The sequence below is a fragment of the Callospermophilus lateralis genome, chromosome 18 (assembly GCF_048772815.1).
Source record: "Callospermophilus lateralis isolate mCalLat2 chromosome 18, mCalLat2.hap1, whole genome shotgun sequence".
In the NCBI taxonomy this organism is placed as follows: Eukaryota; Metazoa; Chordata; class Mammalia; order Rodentia; family Sciuridae; genus Callospermophilus; species Callospermophilus lateralis.
In genome coordinates this window covers 8095068-8117377 of record NC_135322.1, presented here as the reverse complement: position 1 = coordinate 8117377, position 22310 = coordinate 8095068, and the positions used below count along the sequence as shown (strand labels likewise).

Sequence of the window (22310 nt, the reverse complement as noted above, 5' to 3'; positions counted from 1 at the left end):
CCTCCCCCCTTCCCTCTGTTCATACAGAAGCACAGCCTCCCTCTCTCAGTATCTCAGCATAGTGAAACACTTCTTGGAACTGAAGAACATAGACTGACATATCATCATGATCCAAACCCATAGTTCATAACAGGGTTCACTCTCAATGATGTTCCTTCTGTGGTTTTGTGTTTATGGGTGTTTTGGGGAGGGGTATTGGTTATTGTACCCCAGAGCATTGTACCTATGGCCTAGAGCAGCAACTCTTCCAATTTTGAGGCAGAATCTTGCTAAACCACTGAGGCGGGCCCTGAACTTGCAATCCTCCTGACTCAGGCTTCTGAGTAGCTGGGATTACAGGTCTCAGCACCAGCCAGCCATTCATGGCTTTTGACACATGTGATGGCACGTGTACCCACAGAGTGCCAGAGGAAGGGCAAACTCTGCCCTAAACTCCATATCTGCACCTGTTCCCCCCTTCTCCCCGTTTTTCGGTGTGCACAGGTTTATAATGGGTATTATGCACTCTTCAGAGTATTCATCCTTTGATCAACACATAATGTCCTGCTATCTTGTGATCATGTGACTTAATGTCTATTTGTCTGATTCTGCCAAAGCCAATCTGCCCTCCTTAGGCTCTCATGTGCATGAAATCCTTCCCACTCCATTGTATTCACCTGTGCCCTTGGAATTTGGTGAAGCTCTCTGGGCAACACACAATTGAATTATGGATTTTCCAGCTTCTGGAAACTTGGGGTTTGATTGGCGTCTTTAATCCGATCAATTTTCAAATAATTCCTGGTAGGAAAGGCGTGACTACTACCCTGTTGCTCTTTCAGTGTCATTCATTCTTCTAGACCTCATTATCAGTACTGCTGCCTTCTTTTCTTGTTTGGTGAATTCTATTTCTTTTTTTTTGGATTGTACCCTTTGATTTCCTTTTCATTTCCTATTGTGCATTTTCACGCTAGGTATTTTCTACATAGAATTAATGTTTTTTTCTAGCATACTCATAGAAGGAATGCAGGACATCAGGAAAAAAATTAACCAGCAACTTCAAGTTTAAGCTCCAGAAATTAGAAAATCCCTCTAGAAGATAAAAATGTCAACGTGAGAAGAATTCATGCAGCATATGCCTTCTGCAACAGCACAAGCCCATTACAACCCAAAGATTGTACTGGTAAATTTAAATCTGCACAGGTTTTAGAAGGTGAAGGATATATGGGCAGTGCAGGGATTTGGGGCCTTAGGAGAACTGACATTTCATTAGTCTTGGGAGCATGTATTTTAGGTGTTGACAGTCACTGACTTTATTTCACAATTCATCACGTTAGGAATGTGCTTTACCTACATTTATTGAGCTTCTATCACAGGTTGTATATGAAACATTTCAGAGCTCAGTTCTGGAGCACTTCCCATGTCTTCACAATTCTGAAAGGAGAGACAGGTCCACACAGGCCACGCGTGCTCCATACATGGCGGCTCCCTGTGCTGCGGGTGGCAGTTCACCCTGTGGCCTGCACCAGCCTGTGCTGCATGGAGCCTGGAGGAAGGTAAAACCCACTGTGGGCGGAGGAGGCACAGTGGCCTCCTGAGTCCTCAGGGTCCTGCTCAGGGTCAGCTTGGATCCAGGCTTGTGGTCATTTCCACCAGCTGTGTGGAAACTAGTCTTTAATGACTTCCTGGATGCCGAAGTTCACTTTCTGGATTCATCTTGGGGAAACCACGTTCACAGGCAGTGACTGCACTCACTCCACCTGGCAGTCCACCAGGAGGTTCCTGGTGCCCCTGGGAGAGGACCCGTTGCTCCTCCTGGGCTTCAAAATGAGGCACAGTAAACGAGGTCCGTGGGGAAACAGGGGACAGGTGAGTGATGTGCCCCAGGAGGAGAGGTCCTGTCATTCTGCCCCTGAAATACAGGTCCAGGCGCAGCCTTTCCAAGAATCCTCACTGTGTCAGGGAGGCCTTCTGCCTGGAGCAGGGCCCTGCAACCCTGGGCCTGGGAGAGAGAGGAGGGGAGCCCGGGGCTCCATCCCCCCTGCCCAGTCCACACCTGGTAAGGACTGCATTTGATGTCTGGTTTCCTCCTGAATGTCCTTCCTCTCATGGTATGCTTATTTTTATTTATAAATTTTCTTATAAAATTTATACCCTAAGTTTATCATGTAATAATTCGGAGGTTCATTTTATTTGAAGCAACTTAACTGTGTGATTCTTGAATGATGTTGGAATAATAGATTTATGGTGGAATACAGACCTCAAGTAACTTTTATACTGAGTTGTTCCCAACAGGCTTCATCATCTCCCAAATGATTCATATAATTTAGCCCTTTGTTTTCGGAATTTTGTCCACAGAATTTGATGCGTGTATGAAGAAACAAAATATTGACTTTTTCCCAGTGATTATAAATTATTCCTTCTGTATTGACAATAAAGCCCTCTACTGTCATAAGGGGCAAAAGCAGAGAGAGAAGTTATCTGCACTGGTATCTGATATGAGAGGGAAGCTTTCCACGTTTAACCCCAAACAGGGTATTGTTGACATTATTGATATTTTTCACAGAAACAAATTCTTTTTATTTTTATCTCTAAAACTTTTAACTTTATATGTGTGTCATTTAATCCTGTGATTTTCTGTGTCTATTGAGGTTGATGAGGAGATTTCTCCTTGAGTCTACTCCTGGGGGTGGTCACACAGCTGACCTTTCTAATGCTGAACCTCCTTGCACTTATGACAACTCACTTGCTCAGTTGATGGAATCCTTTTGCACAGTGTGGGATTCCTGTCAGCCATGATTTTGTGCAGATTGCTTTTCATCTGGAAGTGGAAGGACACACTCTGTCATCAATGTTTCAACTACATTTCCTTCTGTTGTGAAGGCTATGCTGCCCTCACAGTGTGATTAAGAGAATCCGCTTTCCTGCCCCTAGGAAGTGTTTGCAGATGTTTCTGCATCTGGTGGTTGGCATCCTTCACTGTTGAAGCATTCCTTGAGAATCCTTAGGAAGCCCTTTTCCCCAATATTCGATGTCATGCTGGGGAGCGCTGCACTGTGCTGCTGCTGCAGGTCTGAAATCTATGGTAAGTCGAGTCTCCCAGGGTTTTCTCATGTCTCATACTCGGAATTCACTGACACAATCCATCCAACATCACCTTTTCACACACATCTGCGGTTTCTCAGTGTCTTTCTCACACTGTACACCTGACACTGTGGAGCCTTCTTATGGGGCAGTGGGACAGTCCCACAGGAGGGGTTAAATGCAGCAGTCTTTGCAAGGAACTGTGTTTGCCTTTGCTTTTCCTTTCTATTGAGGTTGTTTGATATTTTTCTGCTGCCTTCACAGAAATTCTCTCTCCCTCCTTTTCTAGGGCTCCTTCTGCTGTTCCTGTTCTAATGCCATCATTCTTTCACAGGCTCTCATCCAGTCTTCACATTTACTTCTGGAAGGCACATCCACAGTGCTTTGCAGAACAGAGTCTGAGTCACCAGGTGGTAAGTAAAAGGTGCTTTGTGTTTTGAACATACTGAAGATCAGGGTTTTCCTGTTTGCCTTTTGTGACTCCAGATGAACTGCCATGTCACAAGAGCCCTTGCACTTCCTGGCCCACACTTCAGGGCTGGCTGCTGGGTGCATTTCCCCTCTGCTTCTCAAGTGCCTGGGGAGAAAGCTGGGATCTCACAGTGACTGTGGGGGTGGTGTTTTTATAGCAGTTAGGTGGAGTGTGAATTGACCTGTGGGTTTGTTGTGTCCTGACCTGGTGTGTTCCGCCCACTGTGGTCCACTAAGGATGTGTGTGTTTACACCATAAATATTGACGGCATGTGCATTTGAGGACAGCCATTTAAGGAGTGCATTTCAATGCAGTGGGCTTTTTTACCCAGGGGTTCTGTCCTCTAAGATACATTTCCCAACATATGGAGGGCGACACCTTTAGGTAAGTCAGTCTGCAGTTTGTGATCATCATTGTTCCCTGGAAGTCCCCATATCTCTTTCACTGGGTGGGTCTTACTCGGCTCCTGTGCTGGTGCTACAGGCCAGTTCATCTGCTCTGACTGGGACCCTCCAGGATCTGCTGAGGAGCTCCTGCCCAAGACTTGTCCATGCTGTTGCTTTTGACCCGTGTGCTTTTGTATAAACAGTGTGACTCTATTAGACATCACACAAGTGGGATGTGGTATTTTTCAGTGTTGCTATCTGCCTTCAGTTTAATCTGTTTAATTCATTTTAATTTTACAGATTTATTTCAACTTTATTGAGGTCTAATTAAAATATTACCAATAAGTTTTTAGGTAAAGAATTATTCATCTGCTGTATGCTCTGAAATGACCCCCAAAATCAACATGGTTGACCAATCAGTATGTGTGTTTCTGTGTTGAGAGTATTTAAGATCACTTTTCAGCAAACCATAAGTACACCAGACCTTAATACCATCTTCTCATCAAACCTTACCTTGGATACGCTGAACTTGTTCCTCAAGTGCATTAAAGTTTGTACCTGTCAATAACAGGTTCATATTTCCCTGCTTCCAACTCCTGGCATCCACCTCTCACTCTTTCCCTTTCTCTAAGTGCAACATTTTCAGGGGTCTCATACAGGTGAGATCAGAGAATATTTCCTTTTTTGTCTGCTGTCTTAGTAATATAGTATGTTCCAGGTTCATCCATCTTGTTACAATTGAGAGCATTTCTTCCTGCTTGTGAAGGAATACTGTTTCATTGAGTGTATGTGTCTGTGTCTGTGTGTGTGTACATATATCCATCATTACATCACAATCATTTAATCCTCGTGATCAATGGTGGACACACAGTTGTCTCTATATCTTGGTTTTATAAACATGCTCCAGTGAATGCAGGGGGCAGACACCTTTGAGAGACTGATGTCAATTTCTCTGTGTGTGTTGAGGCAGGATTGCCAGGACACATGGTTGTTGCAGTTGCCAAGTTTTGAGCCAATTCCATCCAATTTCCATCAAGGTTGTTCCATTGAACTCCCACCAGCAGTGCTCATGAGTCTGCTTTGATCCCATCTAAACCGCTGCTTGTTCCTCTTGCTTTATCATAATGGCCATTTGATGAAGTTACATCTCATGGTGACTTTGACTTTCATTTCTCTCATGGTCTGTGAGGTAGAGCATCAGTTCATTTGCCTTTGGCTATTGAAAGAACTCGTTTAGAATAACTGTCTATTCATGTCACGTGTTTTCTTTCGTTCTTGAGTTGCATGATGGATGTGCCCTGAGCATCTGATACAGTATTTGTGAAACCTTCTCTGATTCTGCTTCCTTTTCTATTTATTCTTTTCTTGTCATTCAGTAACTTTTTAGTTTGAAGTTGTCCTACTTGTTTATTTTTCTGTCATCCATAGTTTTGTGGTCATATCCAAAAAAAATAAGTCAAGGAGTTTTTTGTTAAGATTTTATCCAAGAAATTATATGGAGACAATCTTACCTGTATGTCCTTAATTCTATTTGAAGGGATGTCTTTGTATGGTGATAGGAAAAGGCCCAACATCCTTTTTTGCATATGAAGATCCAGAGTTCCCTTCATGGGCAATTGCAGAGCCATCGTTTCACCATTGCGAATTTTCAATGCCCTGTCAAAGGTTAGGTCACTGTATGTGTTTGGGTCAACTTCAGGATCCTCATTCTCTTTCAGTGATTAATGATATTATTTTTATGCCACTAATGTGCCAGTTAGATTACTATAGCCCTTTGATAATATTTGAAATCACCAAGTGTGATGACCCCAACCATTTTTGCAGCTCAACAGTGTTTTGATATATATTCCATGTGACTTTGAGGACTGGTTTTTCCAACTCTGTGAAAACTGCTGTTAGAATTTTCATTGGAATTTCACTGAATCTATGGTTCAATTTCAGTAGTATGTGCATCGTTACAATATTAATCATTTCTTTTTCCTGCTATTTGCTGTGGCTAGGTCTTCCAGTCCAAAGCTGAACAGAAGAGAGAAGTATGTGCTTGTTAGAGGAAAAGGCTTTGGCCTGTCATATTGAGTATGATGTTTGGGGGCTTGTAACTCATGGTCTTCGCTATGTCTAGGTACATTCCTTCCATGCCTAATTGCTTGAAAGTTTTTATCATAATTGATACTATTTCCACATCAATTGAGGATGCTGTTTCTGCATCCATTGAGAGGATCACTGGTCTTCACCTTTCATTCTGCTCATATGAGCATCCCACTTACTCATTTGTGTGTGCTGACCCATCCTTCATCCCAGGTGTAAATCGAGTCCATCAGGGTGAATGATCTTTTCACTGTGCTGTTGGACTCTGCTTGCTATGAATCTTCAGGCTGCTGCAACCATGTCCTTCAGAGATATTGGGCAGTAATTTTCTTTCCCCATAGTGTCCTTGTCAAGCTTTTGATTCAGGATACAGTATTTCTGCAAAATGAGTTTGGAACTATTCTTTGTGCTTTTATTATTATTTTTAAATGTATGAGAGAATTAGTATTATTTTTTAAATGTTTGATAAAACTCAGATTGAAGCACTCCTGTACCAGATTTATCATCAATCTACAATTTAAAAATACAGATTCCATCTTACTCATTTGAATTAACTCAGATTTTCTATTTCTTCATGATTCATAAGAGTGAGTCAAACATCATATCGTTTCCTCTGCAATTACAATTGTGAAACTAATTCTGCTCCCATAAGAAGCAGACACAAACATCAGACCAAAGGGTAGCATGGCATGTTTCTAAAAAAGGTAGTTGGCATGTTTCTAAAAATTTATTCATTTTTTATAAATCATTGCATTGCTTAGACTATAGCTGTTCATGAGAGTCTCTCTGATTCTTTGTATTGTCCACTTTCCCTCTGCTCAGTAAGTGGGGCTGATCCCATTCATCCACCCAGACTATGCAGCTTGTGTATAAGATGTCCAGATGAGAGCCTGAGATATCATACCTCGCCTCCTGCCCCTGGCCAGAGGGAGCGTGCACTACATCAATATAGAAGGGAATATTTTGATTAGATCTGGATGATAAAATGAGGAAATGGCAAATGTCTCAAGCAAGGAGAAAAGATGTCTGAAGGAATATCTCTGGCTAGGGTGAGGAGGGAGAGAGGCCATGCCTTAGTGAACCTAGGGAAAATAAAATGATCAAAACATTTGAGGTTGAGCCTAAAATCACCATAACATGATTAAAGAGAAGATGCATTTTAAAAAATGAGAGTGTGGTCGCCATGGTAATCCGTGACTAGTTCACAAATTCAAACCATTCAAACTCACAAAATTTAAACTGCATAGTTGGTGGAAGGCACAAAAGAACCTGTGGAGGAACAGGACTCCATCACTGTGGGGGCTCAGTAAATAATTTGAGTGCTGCTCCCTTAACAGGATAATGACAGTAGGATCATTGCAGTACAGATCATGCCCAAGCAGGGATGGTGGTGGAAGTGCAGACTGAGATGACCTGAGAATGTTCTCATGGACTTGCTCAGTGTGGAGACACATGTGGAATTGACCAGAGGTCCACAAAGGAATGGAGGACTATGGTTCAGGTGAAGGAAGAACTGGGTCAGTGGGAAAAAGTATCTCCAAGCAAATGAAATAGTGAATTAAATTCCAAAATCCAAGAAGTGCAGTTGAGATGTAATCCTCATTAATTTCATTGTCAATCTATTCAAACATCATATTATTTGTTCTGCAATTACCATTGTAAAACTAATTCTGTTCCATAAGAAGCAGACGCAAACATCAGACCAAAGGGTAGCATTTATCCATGTTGCAGTCCTCAGGATACAGGGTCCCTTTGTTATCCTGGGTTATCAAACATGATGACAGCCAGTTCTGCTGGATATTCCATGTTATGGGATTTGTGTGGAGCACTGTGGGACGCTGAGCAGCAATCCTGGCCTCGACCTTCTGCATGTCAGTACCCCTGCACAAGGTGTGAGAACCACAGATGTCTCAGATCATCGCAGCTTGACCCATGGGTAGGGAGGGAGATGAAAAGTCCCCAGGTGGGAAACGCTGTGTCCCAGGAGTGTTTACCATCATTTATTTGGCTGAAGTGTATGTGTCATGAAAGTCCAAGACATCAGCGCACAGCTAGTCTGTGTCCTAGAGGGATTGTGCCCTGCAGAGCGACACCACAGCAACACAGGCTGAAGATGAAACAGCCTGGGCTCCAAAGAAAATGGCCTTATAACCTGCACATTTGTCATTCACACAAGCCCCAGGTCCCCTGCTCAGTGTCCTAGAATGCAGTGATGTGGCTTGAATTTCACCCTCTCTGTCACCTACCTCTGTGATCTGTTGTTCCCAGGAATCCCTGGAATCCAGGCTCTGGAAGGGTCTCACCAGGCCCTGAAACACAAAGAGGTAGATACTTCATTATCCTCTTCTCCTACTGAACAGTGACTATTAATGCAAATCTATGTGTTAAAAATAATTCTGAATAATTATTCATTTTTCATTGTGGGCCCAGTTTCCCTCATTAAAACTTCGGAGCCATCATTAGGATAATGTTCCTGGGCTGGGGGTGTAGCTCAATGTACTGCACCTGCCCAGCATTCACGAAGACCTGGATTCCTTCCTGAGCACAGCGAGGTCATAATAAGGAGATGATGTTCCCAAGCGACACCATGTTTGGTGTTTTCCTGGTCTCTCAGCTGTGCACTGGTGTCCCAGGCAACTTGTTCCTCTTCCTGTTGTATATGCACACCTTCTCAGTCCAGCGTCGTGTGAAGAGGCTAATGGATCCCGTTTTTTCCCACCTCACCTTGGCCAATACTTTGACAATCACGTTCACATTGACACCACATATAGCGTCATCCTTTGGAGTAAGACAATTTTTGGACGATGTTGGTTGCAAAGCAGTCCTGTATATGTTCAGAGTGACGCGGGGTGTTTCCATCTGCACCACCTCTCTCCTGAGTTCACTTCAAGCCATTACTGTCAGTCCCAGGAACTCTAAGTGGGCGTGGCTTAAATTTAAGCTTGCTACATGGACTTGTCCCTCCTTCCTTTTCTTCTGGGTCATCAACATGCTCATCTACATCCACACCATTGAAACCATAACAGCCACTAGAAATTTGACTCTGGTTGGTCGTGGCTATGTCCATTCATACTGCCAAACCAGGCAGTTTGAAAACCCAAACACAGGGACATTTCTCAGTGTCATCTTGATTCATGACCTGGTGTTTGGGCTCCTCATGATTGGCACCAGCCTGTACATGGTGAACCTCCTCTACAGACACCACAGGAGAGCCCAGCACCTCCACAGCTCCTGCGTCTCCTCCCAGACATCTCCTGAACACAAAGCCACCCGCACCATCCTCCTGCTTGTAAGTTGCTTCGTGGTCTTTTACTTCTCAAACAACTATTTGACTCTTTATTCCTTTTATGCACACAAGAAAATCCCAAGGCTGGCAGGGCTGAGTGGAGTTTTATCTTCATGCTACCCAACCATCTGCCCATTTTTGCTGATGAAAAATAATAAAATTGTTTCCCAATTTACTTCATCCTTTTCACAATAAGAATTATAGGTTTCCAAAGAGCATTTGATGGCTGAACTGACCCACCAAGCTTATAAAGAAGAGAGTCCCTCATGATTCATCTGGGAAAAGGTTTTCTTGACCACTTCAAATGGCACTAGTCTGAATTCATATGCTATACAAATCTATTGTGCTCTCACAATTAGGAGACTTAGTTTGAGTAAGTGTATGTATGTATCACTCCAACAATTTTCATATTGATTACATCCTTAAATTGTTATTCTTTGTAAAGTGAGTGCATTTTCTATATGACATTAAAATGATTTATCTGCTTGCTTTGGCTTTTTTAAATAGAGCTACAGAAAATATAAAATTACATTTGTGGATTTCATACTTCTATTAAAATGTGCTGGCCTAAGAAACTGCTTCTCTGTGTCTGTGTTAGGGGCTATTTTGCTACTTTGACTAAAGGACTGGGCCAGAACCACTTTAAAGGAGGACAGGATTATCTGAGGGCTCATTGTTTCAGAGGTCTTAGTCTATAGGCTGGCTCCAATCCTCAGGCACAACGTTAGAGAGAACATCATTGTGGAAGACTGTGTCAGAGGGAAGCAGCTTACATCACGGTGTTGGGGATCGCAAATCAAGTCAAGATGGTGCCTGGCAGTTTGCCAGGGGGAGTGGTTTGTGAGGCAACACCACGGAGCAATTAAGTTGGTGGAGATTCCTTATTGACTGATTGCTCTAACTGGATGATGCTAATTGAGTCAAGCTGTGTGTAATCAGTTAGGTATATATACCTCTGCTGTTTTGCAAAATAGTGGCTTCTGCTACCTTGTGTGCCCGCTACCTTGAGTTCCTGCTGAGTTTCCCCACTTTAAAGCAGTTCCCGCTTCAACCTTCAAGTTGCTTGTCACCTCCCGGTTATTGTGCTCAGCTGGACTGTGGCATATGGTGGCCCGTACAGGGAAGCTCCAGGATGCTTCGGAGTAAGTGACAAGATAAACTGCTCGCCCCTAAGGATGGGTGACACCAGTGTGTTCTTGTTTCATTTTGTAGCTGCCTGTCCCTAGAAATAAATAGGACAGAAGAAAAGTTCCTTGCCCCTGAAGAACAGATAGGGAGAGAGAATAGATGCATATTTCAAGAAAGTAGAAAAATTGGAGAGAACGGATGCACATTTCAAGAAAATAGAAAAATTAATACAGTGTGTTTTTATTCCATTTTTGTTTCATTTTATTTCGGTTTTGTTTTGTGTTTTCTCAGTGGGTTGCGTTATCTTTGTTATGGAAACATGGGATCAGAAGTTAGTAAAAACCAAGCCGAAAGGGTGTTAAGTAAATTGCTAAAGGAAGGAGGCATCGCAGTAAAACCAAGAACAGTTGGGGCATATGTTGATACGATACAAAAATGTAGCCCATGGTTCTTTAAGGAGGAGTTGTTAATATCACAATGGGACCATCATGGTGAAGATTTAAAAAGGATAGAAAAGAAAAGCCCAGGAACTCTGCCAGTTGGCACATTACCATTATGGACGTTGATACAATCTTGTTTGCTTAGTCCAAAGCCTTCAGTTCAGACTATGGTAGAGGAAGGAGAAGACATCTTAGATCAAGTAAAAGAGGAAGTCTCTCGAGCTAATCAGACAGGAGAAGAAAGTTTAGAGGAGGAGAAGTTACAACAAGAGGCTGCTACTAACACCCTTTTATCACCAAGGGGCATAAGTATTCAACCAACAGCTCCACCTATGGAGACAATATATGCTGGGTGGCCCCCAACCCCCATAGTTGATAGATGGGATCCTGACACAAGACCTCGAAGATTAGCATGCCCTGTACTTGAGGATGAGGGAGTGCAGCAATATCACCAGGGTTTGGATTTCAAAACTGTAAAGCAGTTGAAAGAAGCTGTAGCAACCTATGGTCCTCAACCCCTTTTACCGTAAGCATGGTTGAATCCATTGCAAATTATAACTTGACACCAGCAGATTGGGTAGCATGTGCAAGGCTGTGCTAAATGGAGGACAATATCTGTTATAGAAAGTTGCTAATCAGGAATTCTGTATGGAAACTGCCAAGCAAAATGCAGCAGCTGGGTATCCACAGAGAAATCTAGATATGTTGCTAGGAGAAGGACCTTATGAGGATCAGCAGCAACAAACTAGATATGATCCTGCCACGTATTTACAAATCACTTCAGCTGCGGTTAAGTCATGGAAGACTTTACAAGGACAAGGAGATTTACAAGGTCAATTATCTAAGGTCATACAAGGAGCTATGAACCTTACGCTGAGTTTGTGGATAGGCTTATGCAAACAGCAAGCAGAGTCTTTGGGGATGTAGAACAAGCAATGCCATTAATAAAACAACTAGCCTATGAATAAGCCAGTAGATGGTGTAGGGAGGCTATTAGACTTTGGAAATATAAAGACTTAAATGCATACATTAAATTGTGTAGAGATATTGGTGAACCAGTGGTGCAGGGGCAAGTCTTGGCAGCTGTAGTAACCCGGGGAGTACAGCAGGCTTTAGGTGCCAGGCCAAAAACATGTTATGATTGTGGTCAAGCAGGACATTTTAGAAGGAATTGCCCCATAGGAGGAGGGTTTAAAACAAGTTACATAACTGGGTATGATCAAAAAAGAAAAATATCAGGTGTTTGCCCACGATGTCGTAGAGGAAAACATTGGCCTTATGAATGCCATTCTCAGACTATTGTAGAGGGTACTCCATTGCCAAAAAACGGACAAGGGGGCCCGATGCCCCGGGGCCCACGACCACAAATATATGGGGGCATTGAAGGAACACAGCAACACCATCAGGGTAGAGCCCAGGACACATTATCCATTAACTCCCTTATCCGATAAACCAGAGGGAGTGCAGGATTGGACATCTATGTCTCCGCCAGAGCAGTACTAACTCCAGAGATGGGAGTTCAAATCATTCCCACAGGGGTAAAAGGACCTCTTCCCCAAGGAACAGTAGGCTTATTACCTAGTATGCATGACAAATTTCCTAGTCATGCTGTAGAAAGAGGTTACAAAGGATTTGGCTCCATAGGTATAGATTGGGCTATGCTTTCTTTAGATTTAGATTCTCGCCCTATGTTAAACTTAACTATTCAAGGAAAAAATTTTAATGGACTGCTGGACACAGGTGCAGATCTTAGTATCATCTCTCTTCAGGAATGGCCAAGGGATTGGCCTTTACAACAAGCCACTCAAACGCTTCGAGGCCTAGGAGTGGCGACTAATCCCCATAGAAGTGCGATGGTATTAAAATGGAAGGATCCTGAAGGATGTGAAGGAACTATACAGCCATATGTATTGGATCATCTTCCTATAAATTTATGGGGATGAGATGTTTTAGGTCAATTGGGATTTACATTAACAAATAACATTTCACGTATCAATCCAAATGCAAATGCACCCACTATTATGGCTGGACAAGGTTTTAGGAAAGGAAAAGGATTAGGAGAACAAGGACAAGGTATAGCGGCACCAATACAAATAGATCAAAAAACAGATAGACATGGATTGGGTTTTCAGGAGGGGTCACTGAGTCAATAAAAATTACTTGGAAATCAGAAAGGCTATTATGGGTTCCTCAGTGGCCCCTGACTAAAGAAAAGATACAAGCAGCCCATGACCTGTTCAATCAACAATCAGTGGAGGTACATATACAACCTTCTGTATCTCTCCATCATACTCCCATTTTTGTTATCAAAAAGAAATCTGGCAAATGGAGATTATTACAGGATTTAAGAGCTATTAATAACTAAATGGTTATCATGGGACCTGCTCAATTGGGGATTCCTCAATTGTCTGCTTTGCCAAAAACCTGGTATGTTTTAGTTATAGATATTAAAGATTGTTTTTTTTCCATTCCAATTCATCCTGAGGATAGTCCACATTTTGCATTTACTGTCCCTGCGCTGAATCATGAAGGTCCTGATCAGAGATATGAATGGGAAGTACTCCCTCAAGGGATGGCCAATAGTCCTACTATATGTCAAATTTATGTTAACAGAGCAATCCAGCCACTAGAAATCAAAATCCTGAACTACAAGTATTTCATTATATGGACGATGTATTATTAGCACACAAAGATAAAAATACATTGCTAGAATGTTATGCCACACTTACAAACTTATTTAAAAAATTATAATCTAGAGATAGCAATAGATAAAGTACAATTAAATTTTCCAATATATTATTTAGGAATTTTTTATCCTCGACCATGGTAAGCCCACCAAAAATGCAAATACGAGTAGATCAACTTAAAACACTTAACGACTCTCAAAAGTTGTTAGGAGACATAAATTGAATAAGGCCTTATCTAGGCATACCAACAGGAGAATTGGGACCTTTATTTGATATCCCAAAAGGTTCATCAGATCCAAATTCACCCCACATGTTAATGCCTGAAGCATGAAAGACATTAAAACTCATTGAAACATATTTGGAAAATATGCATTTGGATAGAATTGATATAAGTTTGCCTCTGTTATTTATTGTATTACCAACTAAAAATATTCCTATAGGAGTATTGTGGCAATAAGGTCCATTATTATGGATACATTTATCTTATTCTCCTAACACTATTCTTACTAGGTATCCTGAGGCTGTAGGACAATTAATACTCAAAGGAATAAAAGCAGCAAAGGGAGTGTTTGGAATTTCTCCCAATAAAATTATTACTCCATATACTATGAATCAAATTGATGAGTTAGCTAATGAGTTAAATACTTGGGCAATAATCATGTGCAAATCTATTTGTTCATTTGATAACCACTTACCATCTAATCCTTTGATGTATTTTTAGTCCTTGCATCCTGTAGTTTTTCCAAAAATGACAAGAAAAACACCTATCATGAATGCTCCAGTAATATTTACTGATGGGTCAAATAATGGTACAGCAGCAATAGTTACCCCTGATCAAGTTTTTGCATTTTTAGTAACCGAACAATCAGCTCAAAATGTAGAGTTTAATGCAGTATTACAAGCTTTTGTGATGTTTAAAGATTCTGTATTTAATTTATTTTCTGACAGTCAATATGTAGTTAATGCTATAAATTCCCTTGAAGATTTGGTAGGATTTCCCCTTCCTCTACTGTTTTCTCTTTGTTTTCCACTATACAAAGTCTAATCTGGGACAGAAAAGATCCATTATTTATAGGACATATCAGGGCACATACAGGATTTCCTGGAGCCCTTAGTTTGGGCAATGACTTAGCAGATAAAACTACACATGACACACATATTTTTTCTGTACTAGAGGAAGCTACAAATTTTCACAAATCCTTCCATGTCAATGCTAGTACCTTGCATAAGCATTTTAAAATAACTAAGGAACAAGCTAGATAAATAGTAAAACAATGTCAAAATTGTGTGACCTTTTTACCACAAGTTAATCTTGGAATCAATCCTAGAGGACTGATATCTAATCATATATGGCAAATGGATGTCACACATTTGCCAGAATTTGGAAAATTAAAATATTTGAATGTTACAGTTGATACTTCTTCCAGATATTTGATGGGCTCCCTACATGCCGGAGAAAAAACTAAAGATATTATATCTCATTGTTTACAAAAATTTTGCCACTGTGGGCATTCCAAAACAGTTAAAAACAGATGATGGCCCTGACTATACTTCTACGTCTTTTAAACAATTTTGCTCATCATTTGGCATTACTCATATAACAGGTATCCACAGGGACAAGGCATAGTTGAAAGAGCCCATCAAACTATTAAAATGAACTTACTAAAACAAAAAGAGGGAATTGGGAAGGGATGTAAATCCCCCAAAGATAAACTTAACATAACCCTTTTTACTTTAAACTTTTAAAATTTGGATTCATCAGGGCTTAGTGCTGCAGAAAGGCACATGTGTCCAAAAAATGTACATAAGCCAAAGGTACTTTGGAAGGATATTCTAACTGGACAAAGGAAAGGTCCTGACCCAGTGATTGTCTGGAGTCGGAGGTCTGTTTGTGTGTTTCCACGGGGAGAACAGCAGCTGATTTGGATTCCAGAGAGACTAACTAAAGCAATTTCTACAGACCAAAAAGGAGATGATTGGCTCAAATCCATAACAGCTGATATCCAGAACTCAAGTTTAGCTATCCTTACATCTGCAACAATGGTTCTCCCATACCTGGAGGCTAATGAATAATGAGTACCATTAAGGCCTATTTCAAATGTAAAAAACCTTGAGGCTTACTTGTGGGAATACCTTCAAACCCATATGCAAGTTACAGAAAGAAGGATGAGATATTAAAAGAAGAATCAAACCCAGGTGATAGCCAGGATGCTTTTTTCTATTTTATTTTTTGAGGTCATACAGACCTAAGTTAATGTTTTTCTGATCAGTTCTATTTTTTGATTAACTGTGGAGTTTTTAAATATTGCAATGGAGATTTCGCCTGTGAAAAGCTACAAGGCCTCTACTATTGTGTTATGTGTGCACACTTGTGTTATGTGTTGTATGTTATGTGTGCACATTTGTGTTATGTGTTGTATGTCTGTATGTGCGTATGTCCATAATCTTATATGAGGAGCACTCATGAAAAAATGGATCCAAATATCTTTTATTCATGTGATTTAAACAGTTTAATTTAAATTGGGTGTTGTTTTTAAAAGTGAACAAAAAAGGAGGTTAACAGATCTGTTTGTTTACTTTCACCTTTCCTTTTCATTATATCTAGTAATTCTGTTCAGGATAATGTAATTTGTTCAAAAAATTGTTTTCTTAGTGCCTGCTGGAATGCTACACAATTTTCTTTAGCCATCATTGCCAGAATTCCTACCTTCATCCCACTGCCAGTGAAGACAAAAAAAGAAGAATTTCCAGTATTACTGAAAAATCAAATGAGACTTTGGAATTACAGCTACCATCATCACAGCTGTTTTTGTTTCTGCTGCTGCTGCTGATGCTTCTGTGATAGCTATCACACAAACTGTACAACCTAGACTGTGTATCACTTCTATGCATTATGAATCTATTGAGACAACAAAATGTAACTCTTAATAGTACCAGGGTATCTTTGCTGATGGTGTCATCGATGGTACAATTTTTCCAAGGACTTTTTACTTGGAGTCGTCATTGACTTGGTATTGTGGCATTTTGTATCCTCCTCCTTCTGCTTGTGGCAGGTTGTTTTTGGTGTTTGTGTAAAAACCACTATGGTCATTATCCACAAGTATGGCTAAATATGTTGGGCCGGTAGTCAAAGACGGGTAAGATTCAATTACAATGGTACCAACCTAAGCCAGGAGGCTGACGATTTGAGATCAGATAATCCAATGACGGGTAAGGACCATATGTAGTATTGGACAACCTAAAATAGGCATGGTCCCTAAACAACGTACTTATTGTTTAATAAAACAAAAGGGAGGAGATGCTGGGGACTGCAAAACAAGTCAAGATGGCACCTGGCAGTTTGCCAGGATGAGTGGTTTGTTAGGCAACGCCACTGAGCCATTAAGATGGTGAGGATTCCTTATTGGCTGACTTCTGTATCTAGATGATGCTAATTGAGTCAAGCTGTGTATAATCAGTTAGGTATATATACCTCTGCTGTTTGCAATAAAGCGGCTCCTGCTACGTTGGGTGCCCGCTACCTTGAGTTCCCCTCAGTTCTCACTGAGTTTCCCCACAATAAAGCAGTTCCTGCTTCAATCTTCAAGTTGCTTGTCAACTCCCGGTTATTTTTCCCAGCTGGACTGTGGAATCAAAACACTACCTGCTGTCACCAACTTCAGCTTTAACTCTTGATAACGAATTGCAGAGTCTCAATGGGCTGAGTGATTCCCCAGCCCTCTCTGCCTTCCTCCCTTCATGATCCTCTTGAGGAATGAAATCTCAAATTTCTCTTCTCCATCATCTTCTCTACTCCATCCAGGTTTAGCACAATCCAGCTGTCCTTCAAGGATACAGACCTGGTTATTTTTCTGTCTCTTCTAAGGAATTGCAATGCACATCCTGAAATGGTACTGCTCTCTGAATTTTCACTGTGGACACACTCAGGTTCCCCACCTGGATCAGAAAACAGCATCAGCAGCAGCTTCCTGAAGCCCCAGAAGGGCCCTCCCAGCCCCTGTCCCCTTAGATGTCCACCACTGGGCTCTAAACAGTACCTGCTGTCACCTCGCATAAACCTGAGATCATGGATTTCACAGAGTCCCAAGAGCTGTATCTGAGAATTCTCAGACTATAAGAGGTTCAGCATCCTCAGTCCAAACACCTGAAATCTGAAACATTTTGATCACTCTTATGGCATCATATGATATGGGACATAGATGAAAAGGGCTTATATTTTCAAGGCAGAACAGAGACAGAGTTGTAATCTAGGGTTTAGTTTAGTGGTTTTTCTTTTCTTTTTTTTTTTGGCAAAATTAATTTTTTGGACCAGTTTTAGGTCCATAGAAGGACTGAATGTCACTTCCCCCCTTCCCTCTGTTCATACAGAAGCACAGACTCCCTCTCTCAGTATCTCAGCATAGTGAAACACTTCTTGGAACTGAAGAACATAGACTGACATATCATCATGATCCAAACCCATAGTTCATAACAGGGTTCACTCTCAATGATGTTCCTTCTGTTGTTTTGTGTTTATGGGTGTTTTGGGGGAGGTATTGGTTATTGTACCCCAGAGCATTGTACCTATGGCCTAGAGCAGCAACTCTTCCAATTTTGAGGCAGAATCTTGCTAAACCACTGAGGCGGGCCCTGAACTTGCAATCCTCCTGACTCAGGCTTCAGAGTAGCTGGGATTACAGGTCTCAGCACCAGCCAGCCATTCATGGCTTTTGACACATATGATGGCACGTGTACCCACAGAGTGCCAGAGGAAGGGCAAACTCTGCCCTAAACTCCATATCTGCACCTGTTCCCCCCTTCTCCCCGTTTTTCGGTGTGCACAGGTTTATAATGGGTATTATGCACTCTTCAGAGTATTCATCCTTTGATCAACACATAATGTCCTGCTATCTTGTGATCATGTGACTTAATGTCTATTTGTCTGATTCTGCCAAAGCCAATCTGCCCTCCTTAGGCTCTCATGTGCATGAAATCCTTCCCACTCCATTGTATTCACCTGTGCCCTTGGAATTTGGTGAAGCTCTCTGGGCAGCACAGTTGAACTATGGATTTTCCAGCTTCTGGAAACTTGGGGTTTGATTGGTGACTTTAATCCGATCAATTTTCAAATAATTCCTGGTAGGAAAGGAGTGACTACTACCCCTTTGCTCTTTCAGTGTCACTCAGCCCTTCTAGACCCTCATTACCTCTACTGCTGCCTTCTTTTCTTGTTTGGTGGATTCTTCTTCTTCTTCTTCTTCTTTCTTTCTTTTTTTTTTTTTTTTGGATTGTACACTTTGATTCCCTTTTCATTGCCTATTGTTCATTTTCACGCTAGGTATTTTCTACAAGGAATGAATGTTTTTTCTAGCATAATCATAGAAGGAATGCAGGGCAGCAGGAAAAAAAGTAAACAGCAACTTCAAGTTTAAGCTCCGGAAATTGGAAAATCCCTCTAGAAGATAAAGATGTCAATTTGAGAAGAATTCAGGCAGCATATGCCTTATGCAAAAGCACAAGCCCATAACAACCCAAAGATTGTATTGGTTAATTTAAATCTGCACAGGTTTTAGAAGGTGAAGGATATATGGGCAATGCAGGGATTTTGGGCCTTAGGAGAACTGACATTTCATTAGTCTTGGGAGCATGTATTTTAGGTGTTGAGAGTCACAGACTTTATTTCACAATTCATCACGTTAGGAATGTGCTTTAACTACATTTATTGAGCTTCTATCACAGGTTGTATGTAAAACATTTCAGAGCTCAGTTCTGGAGCACTTCCCATGTCTCCTCAATCCTGAAAGGAGAGACAGGGCCACACAGGCCACGCAAGCTCCACACATGGCGGCTCCCTGTGCTGCGGGTGGCAGTTCACACTGTGCCCTGCACCAACTTGTGCTGCATGGAGCCTGGAGGAAGGTAAAACACTGTGGGCGGAGGAGGCACAGTGGCCTCCTGAGTCCTCAGGGTCCTGCTCAGGGTCAGCTTGGATCCAGGCTTGTGGTCATTTCCACCAGCTGTGGGGAAACTAGTCTTTAATGACTTCCTGGATGCTGAAGTTCACTTTCTGGATTCATCTTGGGAAAACCATGTTCTCAGGCAGTGACTGCATTCACTCCACCCGGCAGTCCACCAGGAGAGTCCCGGTGCCCCAGGGAGAGGACCCGTTGCTCCTCCTGGGCTTCAAAATGAGGCACAGTAAACAAGGTCCTTCGGGCAACAGGGGACAGGTGAGTGATGTGCCCTGGGAGGAGATGTCCTGTCATTCTGCCCCTGAAATACAGGTCCAGGCGCAGCCTTTCCAAGAATCCTCACCGTGACAGGGAGGCCAACTGCCTGGAGCAGGGACCTGCAGTCCTGGGCCTGGGAGAGAAAGGAGGGGAGCCCGGAGCTCTATTCCCCCTGCCCAGTCCAAGCCCGGTAAGGACTGCATTTGATGTCTGGTTTCCTCCTGAATGTCCTTCCTCTCGTGATATGCCCATTTTTATTTATAAATTTTCTTATAAAATTTATACCCTAATTTTATCATGTAATAATTTGGAGGTTCATTTTATTTGATGCAACTTAACTGTTTGATTATTGAATGGTGTTGGAATAATACATTTATGGTGGAATACAGACCTCAAGTGATTTTTCTACTGACCTGTTCCCAAAAGACTTCATCATCTCTCAAATGATTCATATAATTTAGCCCTTTGTTTTCAGAATTTTGTCCACAGAATTTGATGAGTGTATGAAGAAACAAAATATTGACTTTCTCCCAGGGATTATAAATTATTCCTTCTGTATTGACAATAAAGCCCTCTACTGTCATAAGGGGCAAAAGCAGAGAGAGAAGTTATCTGCACTGGTATCTGATATGAGAGGGAAGCTTTCCACGTTTAACCCCAAACAGGGTATTGTTGACATTATTGATATTTTTTCACAGAAACAAATACTTTTTATTTTTATCTCTAAAACTTTTACTTTATATGTGTATCATTTAATCCCATCATTTTCTGTGTCTATTGAGGTTGATGAGGAGATTTCTCCTTGAGTCTACTCCTGGGGGTGGTCACACAGCTGACCTTTCTAATGCTGAACCTCCTTGCACTTATGCCAACTCACTTGCTCAGTTGATGGAATCCTTTTGCACAGTGTGGGATTCCTGTCAGCCATGATTTTGTGCAGACTGCTGTTCATCTGGAAGTGGAAGGACACACTCTGTCATCAATGTTTCAACTACATTTCCTTCTGTTGTGAAGGCTATGCTGCCCTCACAGTGTGATTAAGAGAATCCACTTTCCTGCCCCTAGGAAGTGTTTGCAGATGTTTCTGCATCTGGTGGTTGGCATCCTTCACTGTTGAAGCCTTCCTGGGGAATCCTTAGGAAGCCCTTTTCCCCAATATTCGATGTCATGCTGGGGAGCACTGCACTGTGCTGCTGCTGCAGGTCTGAAATCTATGGTAAGTCGAGTCTCCCAGGGTTTTCTCATGTCTCATACTCGGAATTCACTGACACAGTCCATCCAACATCACCTTTTCACACACATCTGCGGTTTCTCAATGTCCTTTCTCACACTGTACACCTGACACTGTGGAGCCTTCTTATGGGGCAGTGGGACAGTCCCACAGGAGGAGTTAAATGCAGCAGTCTTTCTAAGGAACTGTGTTTGCCTTTGCTTTTCCTTTCTATTGAGGTTGTTTGATATTTTTCTGCTGCCTTCACAGAAATTCTCTCTCCCTCCTTTTCTAGGGCTCCTTCTGCTGTTCCTGTTCTAATGCCATCATTCTTTCACAGGCTCTCATCCAGTCTTCACATTTACTTCTGGAAGGCACATCCACAGTGCTTTGCATAACAGAGTCTGAGTCACCAGGTGGTAAGTAAAAGGTGCTTTGTGTTTTGATCATACTGAAGATCAGGGTTTTCCTGTTTGCCTTTTGTGACTCCAGATGAATTGCCATGTCACATGAGCCCTTGCACTTGGTGGCCCTCAATTCAGGGCTGGTTGATGGGTGCGTTTCCCCCCTGCTTCTCAAGTGCCTGGGGAGAAAGCTGGGATCTCACAGTGACTGTGGGGGTGGTGTTTTTATAGCAGTTTGGTGGAGTGTGAATTGACCTGTGGGTTTGTTGTGACCTGACCTGGTGTGTTCCACCCCCTGTGGTCCACTAAGGATGTGTGTGTTTACACCATAAATATTGACACCATGTGTATTTGAGGACAGCCATTTAAGGGGTGCATTTCAATGCAGTGGGCTTTTTATACCCAGGGGTTCTGTCCCCTAAATCACATTTCTCAACATATGGAGGGCGGCACTTTTAGGTAAGTCAGTGTGCAGTTTGTGATCATCATTGTTCCCTGGTGTCCCCATATCTCCTTCACTGGGTGGGTCTTTCTTGGCTCGTGTGCTGGTGGTACAGGCCAGTTCATCTGCTCTGACTGGGACCCTCCGGGACCTTCTGAGGAGCTCGTGCCCAAGACTTGTCCGTGCTCTTGCTTTTGACCCGTGTGCTTTTGTATGTACAGTGTGACTCTATTACACAGCACACACAGGGGATGTGGTATTTTAGAGTCTTGCAATCTGCCTTCAGTTTAATCTGTTTTATTCATTTTAATTTTACAGATTTATTTCAACTTTATTGAGGTCTAATTAAAATATTACCAATAAGTTTTTAGGTAAAGAATTACTCATCTGCTGTGTGCTCTGAAATGACCCCCAAAATCAACATGGTTGACCAATCAGTACGTGTGTTTCTGTGTTGAGAGTATTTAAGATCACTTTTCAGCCAACCATAAGTACACC

At 41.9% G+C, this 22310-nt stretch overlaps 1 protein-coding gene across 1 annotated transcript; it reads left to right on the top strand.

The window, feature by feature from the left end:
* Nucleotides 1-8593: 8593 nt before the first annotated feature.
* On the top strand, nt 8594-9487 carry LOC143638209 (vomeronasal type-1 receptor 4-like). Its single transcript, XM_077105903.1, has one exon. The coding sequence runs from the start codon at nt 8594-8596 to the stop codon at nt 9485-9487; it is 894 nt and encodes a 297-aa protein (XP_076962018.1).
* Nucleotides 9488-22310: the final 12823 nt, after the last annotated feature.

Coding starts and splice junctions, on each gene's coding strand:
- LOC143638209 (XM_077105903.1), top strand. CDS start 8,594: ATGTTTGGTGTTTTCCTGGTCTCTCAGCTGTGCACTGGTGTCCCAGGC.